The 15,130-nt window shown below is 47.6% G+C and overlaps 1 protein-coding gene across 2 annotated transcripts in view; it reads left to right on the top strand.

The window, feature by feature from the left end:
- Positions 1 to 15,130, top strand: part of Golm1 (golgi membrane protein 1) — a 39,955-nt gene that overhangs the window by 21,906 nt on the left and 2,919 nt on the right. For both annotated transcript variants that reach the window (XM_057787018.1, XM_057787019.1), the window contains exons 4-9: positions 1,284 to 1,338; positions 2,213 to 2,315; positions 6,466 to 6,595; positions 9,778 to 9,922; positions 11,298 to 11,528; positions 12,804 to 12,911. In XM_057787018.1, coding sequence (XP_057643001.1) covers positions 1,284 to 1,338; positions 2,213 to 2,315; positions 6,466 to 6,595; positions 9,778 to 9,922; positions 11,298 to 11,528; positions 12,804 to 12,911 — 772 coding nt within the window. The remainder of the gene's footprint in view (positions 1 to 1,283; positions 1,339 to 2,212; positions 2,316 to 6,465; positions 6,596 to 9,777; positions 9,923 to 11,297; positions 11,529 to 12,803; positions 12,912 to 15,130) is intronic.

Raw genomic sequence — 15,130 nt, 5'->3', positions numbered from 1 at the left:
ATGGGGTAGAAAATTCCAGTTGCCTCAGAGCTGTTCTAGCATATTCTCCTCCTGTGTTTGCGAAGAGAGGTACCACAGTCTGCTCACTGCCAGCTCTGTAAGAAACACATGCACTTCACACAGGTCATAAAACCTGCAGAAGCAACTGGTTTTGTTTTTACTTCTTTTGGACTTCTGGGTCACAGAGGTCACACTTCCCACACAGCCATCCCCCTCCCCTCTCAGCAATGGAAACTACCTTCCTTTGGTCGTCCTGGGGCTTCACTGCTTGAGGTTTCTCGTGTGAATGGAGTCCAGGCAATAGTTTCTTTTTATAGCCAGGTGGTGGTGGTGCACACCTTTAATCCCATCACTTGGGAGGCAGAGGTGATCAGATCTCGGGGAGTTCGAGGCTAGCTTGGTCTACAGAGCTTGTTCTAGGACAGCCAGGGCTACACAGAGAGACTCAATTTTGAAAAACAAAAACAGACAAAAAATTTCCTTTTGTGAGTGGCCTCTTCTTTCACCTAACCCCAAGTCTTAGAGGTTCATTTGCGTTGTATGTGTGTTGGAATCTTCTTTTTTTCTTTTCTTTTCAAGACAGGGTTTCTCTATAATAGTCCTGGTTGTTTTGGAACTCTCTTTGTAGACCAGGTTGGCCTCAAACTCACTGAGATCCACCTACCTCTACCTCTCAAATGCTGGGATTAAAGGCGTGTGCCACCACCACCCAGCACTGGAATCTCCCTTTAAAAGGCTATGCAATACACCTGTAATACACGTGCAATACACCATGTGTCTGTCTACTCATGGACTCTAAGATCACTTCACCTCCTGGCTGTGAGACAGATTGCAGTGAATGTGGACGGTTGAGGAGTCTTTCTGAATTATTTGCATATATATTCGGAGAGAGATTGTGGGGTCTGGGACAGATTCATCCATGCAGTTTAGCAAATGCATGCTTTTCTTGCCCAGAGCAGCAGGAAGTTTGGCTGGGGAAGTCCTATTCCTAGAGTGGGCCTTCTTAGTCCCTCATTCTCCACCCCTCCATACTCTTGTAAAAGATACACTTCTCTAGGAAATTGTCTCCACGGTAGAAGAGTTTTACCAGCACCCTTCTGAGGATTTCTCTACCATTGCCAAATTACTCCCAAAGCATGCATCTCCCGCACGCGTTCCTGTGTTTATCTCCGGGCACGCGTTCCTGTGTTCCTCTCCCAGCACTCGTTTCTGTGTTCCTGTCTGTGTTCATCTCTTGGCAAACATTTATCTGCAGTCTGATTTGGCATTTGTCTTCCTTGCAGGCAATTTTAGTGAGTAACATCACCACAGGCGAGAAGCTCATCAGAGACCTGAAAAGTAAGCCCCCTCCTGCCAGCCCAGCAGCTGCCTCATGGGAAAGTCTGCCTGTCCCTGTCCCCATGCCTCACAATGGCCTCCCCTGGCTCTGCCACTATAATCTTATGTTAGGAATAACCGAGTCATCCTTAATGTAATCTTATCTGTCCTTATAAACTATGACGGTGACATTGAAAGTTGTGATGGACGTAATTCAGTCCTTTGGTTTATGTCTCTTTAGGAAATACTGGGAGGGTGTGCTGAGTTTGGGGCACTTGCCTGGTGTTCAGGAGACCTTAGGGTTCATTCCGCACCACCAAACAACGAAATTGGATGAGGTACGAGCCTCCTCCACCACGTGGAAGATCCCACGTCTGACCTCAGGCCAAGGTCAGACTGCACAAAATCCTTGTGCACTGTGTCCTATTCATAATTTTACTGAAAATAAACCTTTACTAACCACCTTAAAAATATAGTGTAGCACAAAATCCTTGTACAAAGTTATTTTTGAGCTGCGTATATAAAGCATGTATGAGGGCCGGCAAGGAGGCGCAGCAGGAAAGAGGCTTGCTGCCTAGCCTGATGACTCGAGTTTGATCTCAAGGCCACATAGTCCAAGGAGAGGACTGAGTCTCATAAGTTGACCTTTGACCTCCGCACATGCGCAGTGGTGCACACACAAGTACAAAGTCTAATAATTAAACATTTTAATAGCGATTTCAAATAGGATCGAGAGATGGTTGGCATCGTGATGGCAGGGGAGGGGCTCTTCTCTCTCTCCCCTTCTGCTCCCCTCTGTGTCATTTGTGCTGAGTGTGGTGCTGTTGTGTCTTGTTGTCTGAGTGGTAGGACAGCCACACAGAGACCAGTGGAGTGATTTGTCCTCTTGCCTTAGCCCAGCTGAAGGCTCTGCAGAGCAGTTATGGTAGACTGCAGCAGGACATCTTCCAGTTCCAGAGGAACCAGACTAGCCTGGAGAAGAAGTTCTCCTATGACCTGTGAGTGTTGCTTGGGATGAACCGCACCCTCTGGGGAGGAGGGTCTGGGTTCTGAGCATCAGAGGCCAAGAACAGAGTCCAGTCCACTCACTCAGCCTGGCACAGAGCTGGGAGTTGTTGTATAGAGCATGTGAGGAGGGACTCAGGGCTTCTGGGATGATGCCCTCTAAAAATCAGCATTCCACCTGGTAAGTATCAACCAGCAGGGATCGTTATACAGAGTAAGAAAGGTTTGTTTGTATGTATGCATGTGTGTGCACTTGGGTATGTAGCATGGATCTAATTGGTCTCAATAATAAAACCCCAGAGTCAGATATTAGGTGTTAAAAGCTGAAAGATCAGAGAAGCAGCCAGCCACTAAAGCTTTGACCTCTACAAAATCCCTCAGACTGAAAGGCTAGATCCTGTCTCCACCTCCCTAGTGCTGGGATTAAAGGCGTGTGCCTAGCAAGTACTGGGATCCAAGGTGTGTGCCACCACTGCCTGGCTTCTATGGTTGGTGGCTTAGCTCCACCCTCTGATCTTCAGGCAAGCTTTATTTGTTAGATCACAAAATAACAGCACACAGGTGCATTGGGCGTACACACGCGCGTGTGCACATGCACGCAAGCAGTGCTCAGCAGGATATAACATTTACATATCAGAAACTCAATAATATAAAGCACAGTAGGACCGTTACTGTGGCAGTCCCAACACTTAAAAACTGTCAGGCGTGGAACTGGAGAGTTGGCTCTGTGGTCGAGAGCACTGGCTCCTCTTCCAGAGGACCCGGGTTCAGTTCCTCAGTTACCAGCACCCACGTGGCTGCTCACAAGCGTCTGTAACTCCAGTTGGTCTTTCACCTGTCTGTTTAACCCACACAGACATTAACATGCATTTCAGAAGTCATAAGGAAACAGCAGGACCTGACAAAGCAGTGCTCCTGGAAAAGGTGACGCCACCAGGAAGGGCCAGCATCCGAGGGGAAATACTCCACATTCCAAACCATTAGACAAGATCACTAGATGTCCCTGGACCCTGGACTCACCCACTCCCCTCACCCCAATCTCTGTTGTGATAACCAGCTTTGGGGACACCCAGACCTTTTGTCAGTAAGGGCAGGCATGCTGTCTTCCTCTCTTTTTGAAGGGGAGAAGGATCATGGCTTCACAAGGTTTCTACAGAATTGACAGTGACTGGCCCTGCAAAACGTGTTTTCCATAAGTTGTACACTTGTGGGTCTAAGAATCTGTCAACTGTATATTTACTTTCTAATATTTGTGACTCCAACAAGCTTCAGAGTGTTTCGTCATTTAAAGGTATTTGGGGTTTTATCCTTGCACAAGACACTCAGTGTAGGTTTAGCTTGTCACTAGCTGTACATTGCCAAATTACTTGCATTCTTTCTTATTTTATTTTGAAATGGGTCTTGCTGTGTAGCCCTGGCGACCCTAAAATTTGTATATTTAGGACTGGCCTGGGACTCATCATCTCCCACCCAAGTGCTGGGATCACTACACAGTACTTCCTCGCTGCTTCCTAAGAGTAAGCGGGGTATGCAGACCCCAGAAGTCCAGAATAATAGCTGCCTCACACATTCCAGCTCACAGAATGCCCATGTCCTTTCAAAATACCAACAACTTGCCTGATGTCCTAATTACTTCAAACCCAATCCTGCAAACAGCATAAAGTCTGGAACACATTAATGTGTTGCTAAATACCAGAGCTGATGCTGAGCACTGCATCCTCAGAAGTAGGCAGGGCAGGTCCTGAGCACTGCATCCTCAGAAGTAAGCAGGGCAGGTGCTGAGCACTGCATCCCCAGTAGGCAGGGCAGGTGCTGAGCACTGCATCCTCAGTAGGCAGGGCAGGTGCTGAGCACTGCATCCTCAGTAGGCAGGGCAGGTGCTGAGCACTGCATCCTCAGAAGTAAGCAGGGCAGGTGCTGAGCACTGCATCCTCAGTAGGCAGGGCAGGTGCTGAGCACTCCATCCTCAGTAGCAGGGCAGGTACTAAACGCAGTGCATCAGTAGACAGTGGCTCTGTATGAACGCTATGGTGGTCTTGAACTGAGATGGATACAATTTCACTTATCCTATGCATTTTCTCTTGGGCTGAAATATCATTGTGCATCACGTGACTGCTATGTTGTGACAGTATAATGGCACAGAACATGAGTAGACACTCAGCACGGGAACACGTGGTTGGACTGGGCAGTATCTACAGACTTGTGCTCTGACTTGAAGGACAGTGTCACTGGAATCTATTGAGTAGAGACCAAGACACTGTCAAATGTCCCAGATGGCTCCCACAATGAAGCTGTGTCTGGCTCCAGACATTCACAGTGAGCCTGGATAACTGAGCTAGTGATATCAAAACATTACACACAGACAAATGTGAAATACCCTAGACTTAGAGCCTTCAAAAGCTCCTTGAAGCCAATATTTCCTCCAAACCAGTGGTCTTGCTTGATAAGTGTTGACCCAAGTTTTCAGCCTATCAGAAGTCAGCTATGGGCTAGAGGGAGGCACGTGGGACCCAGTTCGGGCAGCAGCTGTTGTGCTGTCCTGGGTTGTGTGTGCGTGGAGACACTTGTACTAAGATGGTTGGCCTCTCTGCTGTGTCCGTCTCACTGGTTGTGCTTTAGGGCCCCTGCTGCAGAGGCAGGACACTCTCAGACATAATGGCAGAGATTGACGGATGCCAGAAAGAGATAGATGTCCCTAAGTTTCTTAGAATGAGAGATCCGAGAATCTGAGAAAAGATGTAAACACCTTGTTAGCAAATTTGTAAAGTGTATAAAATTGTTCATCGAGGAATTGAAGGTTCTGACCAAATCCAAGGTTGTCCAATTAAAACAAGATTTATTAAATATCAGCCAGGAAGATAGATACTGGCTAGTCAACCACCAACTGACTGGGAACTTTTTCAATGAAGTCTTTGCTTCTTTCTCATGTCTGAGGTTCCTGTTGTCATCCAGTTCCCTGCTGTGTGTGGAATGTTTTGATCCACTGATGCTTTTTAATCTGCCAAAGGGTATGTTCCGAGTTAGGGACCGAGGCCCCAAAATGTTTCCAACCCAGGAAAGGCTGCACAGAGAGAACACTGCAGTCTTCAGAAGACTTGAGTCTTTCTCTTAGTTGTAGCTGTAGAAGGCAACAGAACGCCTGTTAGCGTCCCTGTTTTTGCTAAGTGTTTTTTGCTCTGCCCCTCTGCTGAAATCAGGCTCGAGCCTCCAGTGTATGTCAGGGGCAGCTCTCTGACAGGTAGACCGACTATCAGTCTTGATGCTGCCCAGAGTCCATCCCCATCCCACAGGCTAAAGGAATCAAGCTCCTCAGACTGCTCCACAGGCCAGTCACAAGAACTGGGTATCCCTCAGCCTCTGGAGGTTGGTTTACAAATTCAGGGATACCTGCCATACTCCTTGGTAATTTGCCAGGACAGCTCACCGAACTGAGGACAGCTTTACTCACCACTAGGGTTTCATTTACAAAGGCTGTGATAGGTGAACAGCCACAAATGACAGAGTTATAAGGCAAGTCTGGGAATAGAGGACTTACATCTCCCGTGGACTCAGGGCCCAGCCTTCTGGTGCATCTGTATCGTTACCAGCCCAGAAGCTATGAAACCTCAAGGTCTAGAGATGGTAACTGGGTTTGTTATGTAGGCGTGGTTGATGAAATCATCATACACATGGTTGAACCTTCCAGTCTCCCTCACTTCTGCTAGGCATGCAAGTGTTACAACTCGAGGGAAAGGTATCCTGACTTTTTGGGAAGTCAGGCTCTGTCTGAAGCTGGGGTGCAGTGGGGGATGGTCTCCCTGAAGGATGTAGCAATTCTGTTTCTCTCTGAGACGCCATTACAAGATGCTTCCAATACCAGGAAATCACAGGGGTTTTAAGAATCTGTACTGGCAGTGTTTTTAAGTGTGTGTGTGTGTGCGCGCGCGTGCGCGGGCATGTGTGTGGCGTGTTTATAGCAAAATAACGAATCTAGAGTGTGGTTACCTTTATATTTCTTCCCTGTCATCTAATACTTGCAAGTTCCCTTTTCAGATTGTGTCCAGAGTAGGAAAGGGCTGTTCTGTCTTCTGCATGGATTGTGGGTGCGGGGTCCAGCACGGAGTGCTTGGGACACCCACACATCCTTCCATTTGCCTCGACCAGGAGCCAGTGTATCAACCAGATGAAGGAGGTGAAGGAGCAGTGTGAAGAGCGGATAGAAGAGGTCACCAGAAGGAGAAACGAGGCAGCCGTTTCCAGAGATGCAGGTGACAAAAACAACCAGCGTCAGCAGGTAATTTGGGTCTGTTCTGACCGGGTGTCCGGGAGCTGCACCTCCTCTCCTCAGCATTTTGTTCTGACCTGTGTCTCTGTTCTCCCCATGGGTGTGGTTCTCTGTGATACAATGGAGCAAATCCTGGTACCAGGATACCCAGACCTGACTGTGGACGCTGGCCCCCGGGCTAGAGCTAGTCTTTACCGTGTACAAGAAGCCGATACTATATGGCTGTTTGAGGCTGCTGAGGTCGAGATGTGAAGTACTCTGGCCAGGATGAGCCTGGCCCCGTGGCAGGGTCCAGAGTAGTGTTCCCTCATGAGTTCTGATAGCAGAGCATTTTTCTTTTCACAGGATGAACTTGCTTTCACTGATTTTTTTCATTTTAATTAATTTATGAACTAATTCATGTATCTTTTATTCTACTTACTTTGGATTTAATTTACTAATTTGTTTCATGGCTTCTTAAGGTACAGTCTTGACTCTTGGCTACAGATCTGAAGATTCCTTTCTCATGTATGCATCCAGTGCTACAAATATCTTTTTTTTTTTTGAAAAAGCATTGCTTTTACTTCAGCTTATAAATTTCAGTAAACTGTTCTCATTTAGATGAAAATATTTTTGTCTGTCTATCTTTTTTTCAAGACAGGGTCTAACTATATAGCTCAGGCTGTCCTGGAACTCACTCTGTAGTTCAGGATGGCCTCTGACTCACAGAGATCCACCTGACTCTGTCTACGAAAGTGCTGAGATTAAAGGTGTGACCAAAATATTTTTAAACTTGAGACTTTTACTTTAATCTGTGCATTATTTAAAAGCATGTGCCTTAATATCCACACATTTAGGGATTTTTCCAGATATCTACTTCTGCTTCCTTGTTAATTCTTCTGTAATAGAAGGGGACACATGATGTGGTTCCAAGTTTAAATTTGCTATGATGGAGTTTTAGCCTAGAATACATTCTGTTTTGGTGAGTGTCCCTTGTGGGTGAGGTGGATCCTTTTCCTTTGGCTTCTCAGAACTTTTAATTTCCCTGCTGTAAACGGAAGTTTCTGTCCTGCCTGGTCCCGCAGCCATTCAGTCCCAACAAAACATAGAGGCTTGTATTAACTATAAACTGGTTAGCCCACTAGCTCAGGCTTACCATTAACTAGCTCTTAAAACTTAAATTAACCCATAATTCTTATCTGTGTTTAGCCATGTAGCTTGGTACCTTACTCAGTGAGGAATTCTCATCCTACTTCCTCTGTGTCTGGGTGGTGACTGCAGACTGAGTTATTCTCTTCCCAGAATTCTCCTAATCTGGTTGCCCCACCTATACTTCTTGCCTGGTTACTGGCCAATAAGCATTTTATTAAACCAATACAAGGGACAAATCTTTACAGGGTACAAGAGCATTCTTCCACAGCACCCTGTAGTTTAACATGGCACACCTTCTTAGTTTTTATTCTGCTTGGTGTTCTCTGGACTTTCTCAATTTATAGTTTAGTGTTTGACATGAATTTGGAGGAATTCTTAAATCTTGATTACTAGATGTTTCTTTGTCTTGGCCAGGTCTGATCATTATGTGTGTGACATTCAGAAGTTGTCTCCGCACTTCCACCCTGAGTAAGAGGGACCTAGAGTGACCGTGTGTGCCATCCTACCCATTAGTAAGAGGGATCTAGAGTGACCATGTGTGCCATCCTACCCATTAGTAAGAGGGATCTAGAGTGACCATGCATGTCTGCCGTCCCACCCTGAGTATGAGGGATCTAGAGTGACCATGCATGTCTGCCGTCCCACCCTGAGTATGAGGGATCTAGAGTGACCATGCATGTCTGCCGTCCCACCCTGAGTAAGAGGGATCTAGAGTGACCATGTGTGCCATCCTACCCATTAGTAAGAGGGACCTAGAGTGACCATGTGTGCCATCCTCCCCATTAGTAAGAGGGATCTAGAGTGACCATGTGTGCCATCCTACCCATTAGTAAGAGGGATCTAGAGTGACCATGCATGTCTGCCGTCCCACCCGGAGTAAGAGGGATCCTATCTCTACTTGTCTCACAGTCTTTGGGATTTTGTTTCATGTTTTCAGACTATATTCTGTTTTTTTTTTTTTTTTTTTTTTTTTCTGGTTTTTCGAGACAGGGTTTCTCTGTGGTTTTGGAGCCTGTCCTGGAACTAGCTCTTGTAGACCAGGCTGGTCTCGAACTCAGAGATCCGCCTGCCTCTGCCTCCCGAGTGCTGGGATTAAAGGCGTGCGCCACCACCGCCCGGCTCTATATTCTGTTTTTCATTTTCAGTAGGTTTCTATTTTATCTCCAAACTTGGGAAACTGTCCCTTGGCCATAGCTAGTATACATATGAGCCTGCTAAAAAAGAAAAGCTTCATTCACGTGACAGCATTTTTATTTCATTGTTCCTTTTCTTCCCTTCCCGTTTCTATCTCCACCTCATTGTCTACTTTATTTGCTGGGGTTCTCTGTATGTTGGCCACGTTTGCTCTAAATCCATGGCCTGGTAGGTCAGGTATCACTGTGTCTGCTTGCAGTGTTTCCTGTCTCCAGATTGGTCTTTGCTTTACAGGATGTCTTCTAGTCTTGTACTCGCCATGGGACAGGATATGCGACTAAAGGGGTCTACTGTAAATAGGTTGTCTACCACCTCTTGTAAGATGATGGAGCGGAGACATACATTCTTTAGGGCTAGATATAGGAATGAGCCTGTGTTTTGGATTATGTCCTGCTTCTCAGTATCCCCAACAAGTGGCAGAAAGGGACTGACGTTGGACAGTCCCCTCCCCTCAGCTCATTTAGTGTCTGAGAGTAACTAAAGGGAATGGGCAGCTTCTTGGCCATCTGGGAGTGCTAATTCCCACTATCTGTGACGTTCTCGAGTTCCATGCCATAAGGCGGGAGAATGTGTTCTGTGTGAGTCAGTCATGTCAGGCAGACAGGGTGAGCATGTCCTCGTGGTGGGCTGAGCGCTATAGATATTTGGTCAGGTAACTTGGTGTATTGGGATGGTTACATTTTCCCCTTATTTCCTCCATTGTTGAGTGTGTTTTCTGGAGGACCTGGACTTAGCCGCAGTCTACTGTTCTATGCCGTGTGATAGGGTAGATGGTGGTGTTTGAGTTTAGGGGTTTTGACTTGCTGGTGGATGCAATGAGGATCCTGTGACCTACTTTCAGAGCCCTATGCTTATTTCAATTCCAGCCCCTCCAGCCTCAACCCAAGCTTCAGGAAGTCGTCCCGGCAAAGGATCAGCTGCCACAAGGGGAAGGGGTGGTGCCCAGGAACCAGTCCCAGACACCAGCTCCCAGTTCAGAGGTGCGGGATTTGAAACCACACGAGCAGAATGGTAAGCATGTCCTCCAAATGCAAGCAGCAGTGCATGGTTTGGGAGGGTGGTGTGGACACTGGGGGCAGTGTGCGCCTTGAGGCAGCTGAGAATGGGCAGTATAGCCAGCTGGAGGTACTCTCTTGGGTCCTTGGATGGGGGACGCAGGGCTTCCACACTGTCTTACTAACACCTCGTCCTTGTAAGCCAAGTGCTGAGTTCCTTGGCAGCTATGTACAGGTACAGACAGCACTTTAATTCAGGGTACTGGAGAATTGTGTGACTTAGGGGCAGACACTGAGTCCTAGTGGCTGGTGTGCCTGGCCAGGGCTTGTCTAAACAAATGACCATGAGAGCCTAGCCCTCAGGGTGTGGAGGTACCTGAATCCATGTTATTTTCTGATTTTTGTTTGTTAATTGGGTTTTGTTTTGTTTTTGTTTAGAGATAGATCTCTATTTACGTAGATCTGGCTGACCTGAAACTCGCTATATAGACCAAGCTGGTCTCGAACTCATAGAAGTCCACCTGCCTCTGCTGAGTGCGAGGATTAAAGGTGTGGGCCATCATGCCCTGAACTTTTAGCTATTTAATCAGAAGATGAGGAAGGACAGAAGCCCATGGTCGGAGTGGAGGTCAGAGGACGAGCTCCTAGCCAGCTACTCTGAAGTATGAGGCTCGCCCTGGAGCCATTCTTTCTGGCGACACTCTAGGGATGAAGTGGTGACACTCTTTGTTTTTCTGAGATAAGTTCTTGTGCAGCCCAGGTTGGGCTCAGACTCACCTTGCAGGCATGCCTGGAACTGACTTTGCTGCCTTCCCCTCCTAAGTCCTGGGATGACAGGTGTGCTGCATGCATTCTTTGTAGTTAACATTACCATTTTTTCCTTCTGTTTTGTCTGAGGCAGAGAATCCCAGGCTGGCCCCACACTGACTGTGTAGTCCTAATGCTGTGACCCTTTAATATAGTTCACGTTGTGATGACCCCAACCATAAAGTATTTTCATAATTGTAATTTTGTGGCTGTTATGAATCATAATTAAAATAGTTTTGGAGACAGAGGTTTGCTAAAGGGGCTGCAACCCACAAGGCCGAGAACTGCTAATATAGCCAAAGCTGGCTTTCGATGGCCGGACCTTCCTGCCCCTGCCTCCAGTGACAGGATGATAGGTGTCAGCTCCACGCCCAGAAAGGCTAGACGTGGTGGTGCACGTCTTTAATCCTAGCACTCACTCTCAAGTTTCTCAGGGTCAGGAGGATCTTTGAGTTCAAGGTCACCCTGGTGTACAAAGTTTTCAGACAGCCAGGGCTACATGGAGAAACTCTGTCTCAAAACAACAGAAACCAAACCAAAACAAAGGGTGCTCTTGCAATCATATCTAACTATGTTCTGTGCAGAGGAAAGCAACAAGATTCTGATTGTCAGTGAGGAGCATGGCCTGGGACCACCAGAGGCGGCAGTCCAAAACCAGGCCCCCGTGAATGACACACCTGTAGGAGCTGGGGGAGCTCAGCACATCGCACAAGGGCCAGCTGCCCTGTTGGCTAAGCCTGGGGATTCTCAGTACCCCGAGCGGTACCAGCTTGTCATCCAAGATGGGCAGGAGAAGCAGCTTGCTGCTGAGGAAGGTGGGTGGCCCTGAGGTTCCTAGACTTCCTGCCAGGCACTCGGCTCTCTCCATTTTCTCAGCAATGGACACGTCTTGAATTTCACCAACTGGCCTTCATGGCTTATTTACTCTTTTTTGTGTTTATTTGATGTCCATTATCGAGAGGAAAGCCTGGCAGGTAGGTCACCTGTCTATCTCTACCTGCCTATGGCTTATGTACAGATAGTGCCTGGTACATGACTGAAGGGAGGGATGAGGGATCCGTGCATCTGAGGAGTAGTGACAGCTGAATCCCACCTTCCTTCCATCCTTAAAGAGTGGAATCTTCCTTCAGCCAAGTATTTCGGGTGTATTTTGCTGCCTTAAAGGTGTGGAAACTTCCCATTCCGTGGCACCAGGTGCACTCATGACGACACCTGTGCTCCTAGTGGAGCAAACGCCAGACCCGAGGGATGTGTCTGTTCTGCTTAAGGGTGCACTTTGTCAGCCTGCGGCTGAGTGTCACTGAGCCCGGCGCCATAACTATAGTCAGGAGGTGCCCACGAGAGGAGGGAGGGACCCCACTCTGCTGGCACTCAGCTGAGCTACAGGACTTGAAGTGGAACAGCTAAAGGCAGACATGCGTGACCAGGCCTGTGTGGTGCAGCGGCTTCGGCGTGCAGCGGTAACGACCTCATTTGGAGGATACACGGATTGAGAATTGCTCTTGCTGCCTTCTACATGAGAGAATAGAAGCAGAGTCGGGATTTTCTAGGCATTCCTTTTAAGGAAGGTCTGCTGTGCCTCCCCATGTACACACACTGCAGAGGCCAGGGAGACTCCTGTTGTCTCTAGTCTCATTCTGTGCTTTTTTCAGGGCAGAGCATGGTTGTGGACAGTTCAATCCTGTACGTGGAGGCCCACGGTATTCACGCGTACCCTTTCTTGGAGTCATTCTGAGAAGCCACTGTCATTTCCCATCATTAACCCATTATTTCCTGAAACGGGTTGCTTTTCCTTAATCTTGTTGATTGCCTTTCTCAAAAAGGCGTGTGGTTTCTCAGTTTCCTGACAGAATCATGGCTTCTTACCTAGGATTTTGCTTGTTTCGTGTTAGGAATGGAGCCCAAAGCCTTTGTGCAATAGGGTTTCCGTCACCAGGGCTGAATTTTCTAGACTCAGTGTTGAGGGGCATGTTTGCCAGTAGTCTCCATGGTGTTTGTACTGGGAAGAAGCTCACAAGTCGGGAAGATTTCTGAGGTACGGGTTTGGTATTCCAGTGACGTCAAGAATGACTTGTGTTCTGGTTTTACAGAGAAGAACCAGCAGCAGTTGAGAGACGACTACGACACAGACGAAAACGAAGCCGAGTCTGAGAGAGACAAGCAGGCCGTCCTTGCGGGGAACGATGGTGATAGAAACGGTAGGAAGTGTGTGGGAGTGGTCACCTTCCGTCCTTTTCTTCCTTCTCCTCAACTGTTGAGAAGTAGTGGTCATTCAGGGAGACTCTTGTCTTTTTGGTTTTTCAAGACAGGGTTTCTCTGTGTAACAACTTTGTCGGTCCTGGAACTATCTCTTATAGACCAGGCTGGCCTCACACTCAGACTCACTTGCCTCTGCCTCCCGAGTGCTGGGATTAAAGGCGTGGGCCACCCCATCTGGAGAGGCTGTTTTCTTTAGAAGTCCTGGCTAGTGAGGTAGTGGGGCAGGGTGAGAACAGAGATGCCCCAGATATCAGAGGGCTTTCCCAGGGCACCCCAGAGTCATCCACACCTGGTTTGGGCCCAATCATTAGACTCTCTGTTGACTGCCTCTTAACCAGGGTTCCACTGTGGCTAGCCCTCTAGAGAAGCTGATGAAATGCGTCTTTGACAAGGCTCTTATCCCTTCTGACTCCTTGAGCTGCTGCCCTACAAGGTCCTTTGTCTCTGCCTTTCTGGACTGCAAACAGCATATGCAGTGTTCACCCAGCTCACACGTGATTTGCAGATTCTGTGCCATCTGCTCTTTATCCCAATTCTCTGTAGTTTCCTGCTTCCTTGCAGTCGACGATGCTGCAGCCCTGAGCCTAGTTTTCGTGAACCTGAGTCACGGGGCATGTGAGGGAGTACAGGCCACTCCATGAGTAAGTAGTCTTCCAGGGGACACGAGGGCGCTGCACAAGGCACAAGTCCTTCTGCTGACATAAAGGACTGTGGATTGCAAAGGTGTGGCAACCCAGGGCTGACACCGTCTTGCTCCTACTTGCTCTGCAAGTTTATTCCTGCTGACCTTTAAACCAGGAACAGGGGCTCTGGGTTCCAGTTTTGTGCTTGATTCCCCACCTCAGAACCTCGGAATTGTTTTGGCCTTTTAAATTACACGTGTGTAGGCACATGTGTGCCACTGTGCATGTCTAGAGGTCAAAGGACAACCTGTGAGCCAGTTTTCTTCCATCATGTGTGATCTGGAGATCAGATTTAGGTTTCAGGCTTCATTCACACCTTTAGAAGCGGAGGGAGAAGTCCGGGCTCTTTAGGCTCCATCAGAAATCCTTTGGCCAGCTTGCATCTTAATTATTACCTGGTTATTACCCCACTTCACCTTTGGACTCAGAACGCCTTCTCTTATTATCACATGAGTAATTCTTGATGTTTGATGGATTTTTCAAAAACCTCAGGACTGGAGAAGATGGTTCAGTAGTTAAAGACCCAAGTTCGGGCTGGAGAGATGGCTCAGTGGTTAAGAGCATTGCCTGCTCTTCCAAAGGTCCTGAGTTCAATTCCCAGCAACCACATGGTGGCTCACAACCATCTGTAAAGAGGTCTGGCGCCCTCTTCTGGCCTTCAGGCATACACACAGACAGAATATTGTATACATAATAAATAAATTATACATAATAAATAAATATTAAAAAAAAAAAAAGACCCAAGTTCAACTCCCTGTATCCACATAAGGGTTCCCATGTGCCTTCTCTCCACATTCCCCAAATGTAACCACAGTCCACAAGTGTTGATATAGTACACTAACATAGCGAATGTCTGTCCAACTGATGTCCTCTCTGTTGTCTAGACACACACACCGCACACCTACTATCCTGCCTGCCCTGTGTCTGTTAACTTATTTATCACTGTTTTATTTTTCAAGACAACGGTTACTGTGTATAGCCCTGGGTGTATGGAATTCACTCTGCAGACCAGGCTGGCCTCAAACTCGGAGACTGCTTGCCTCTGCCTCCCGAGCGAGTGCTGGGATTAGTGTTGTGCCACCAGGCCCAGCTCCCTCAGATACTCCTGTTTCAAGTGTGCTGGCCTCATCTGGGAGACAGAGTCCTTCAATGTGGATGTCTGACTCAGCATCTTAGAATTCTGCATTTATCCAGCAAGTCACTTGCAGAAGTTCTACAGAGAAGCCTCCGTTTGATTATGTCACATACTATATAATGATTTCTGAGGCACAGGGATAAATAACACATTAGCGGGAAGAATGGCAAACAAATACAAGACATCTGACTGTACTGAATTGTGTCCTCTGGTTCCAGCATAACACCCCTGCAGCTGACTGTCCTGCTAGACATCTGGCTTTGGGGTGAAAAGCTGCGGTCTTAGTCCGTTATGCGAGGCCTGTGGGGCACTCTGATCTGTGCAATGCTGTCAGCGGAGC

The sequence above is a fragment of the Chionomys nivalis genome, chromosome 13 (genome assembly GCF_950005125.1).
Source record: "Chionomys nivalis chromosome 13, mChiNiv1.1, whole genome shotgun sequence".
Lineage (NCBI taxonomy): Eukaryota > Metazoa > Chordata > Mammalia > Rodentia > Cricetidae > Chionomys > Chionomys nivalis.
The sequence above is the reverse complement of the archived record's forward strand: the minus strand, read 5'-3'. Positions and strand labels throughout refer to the sequence as shown.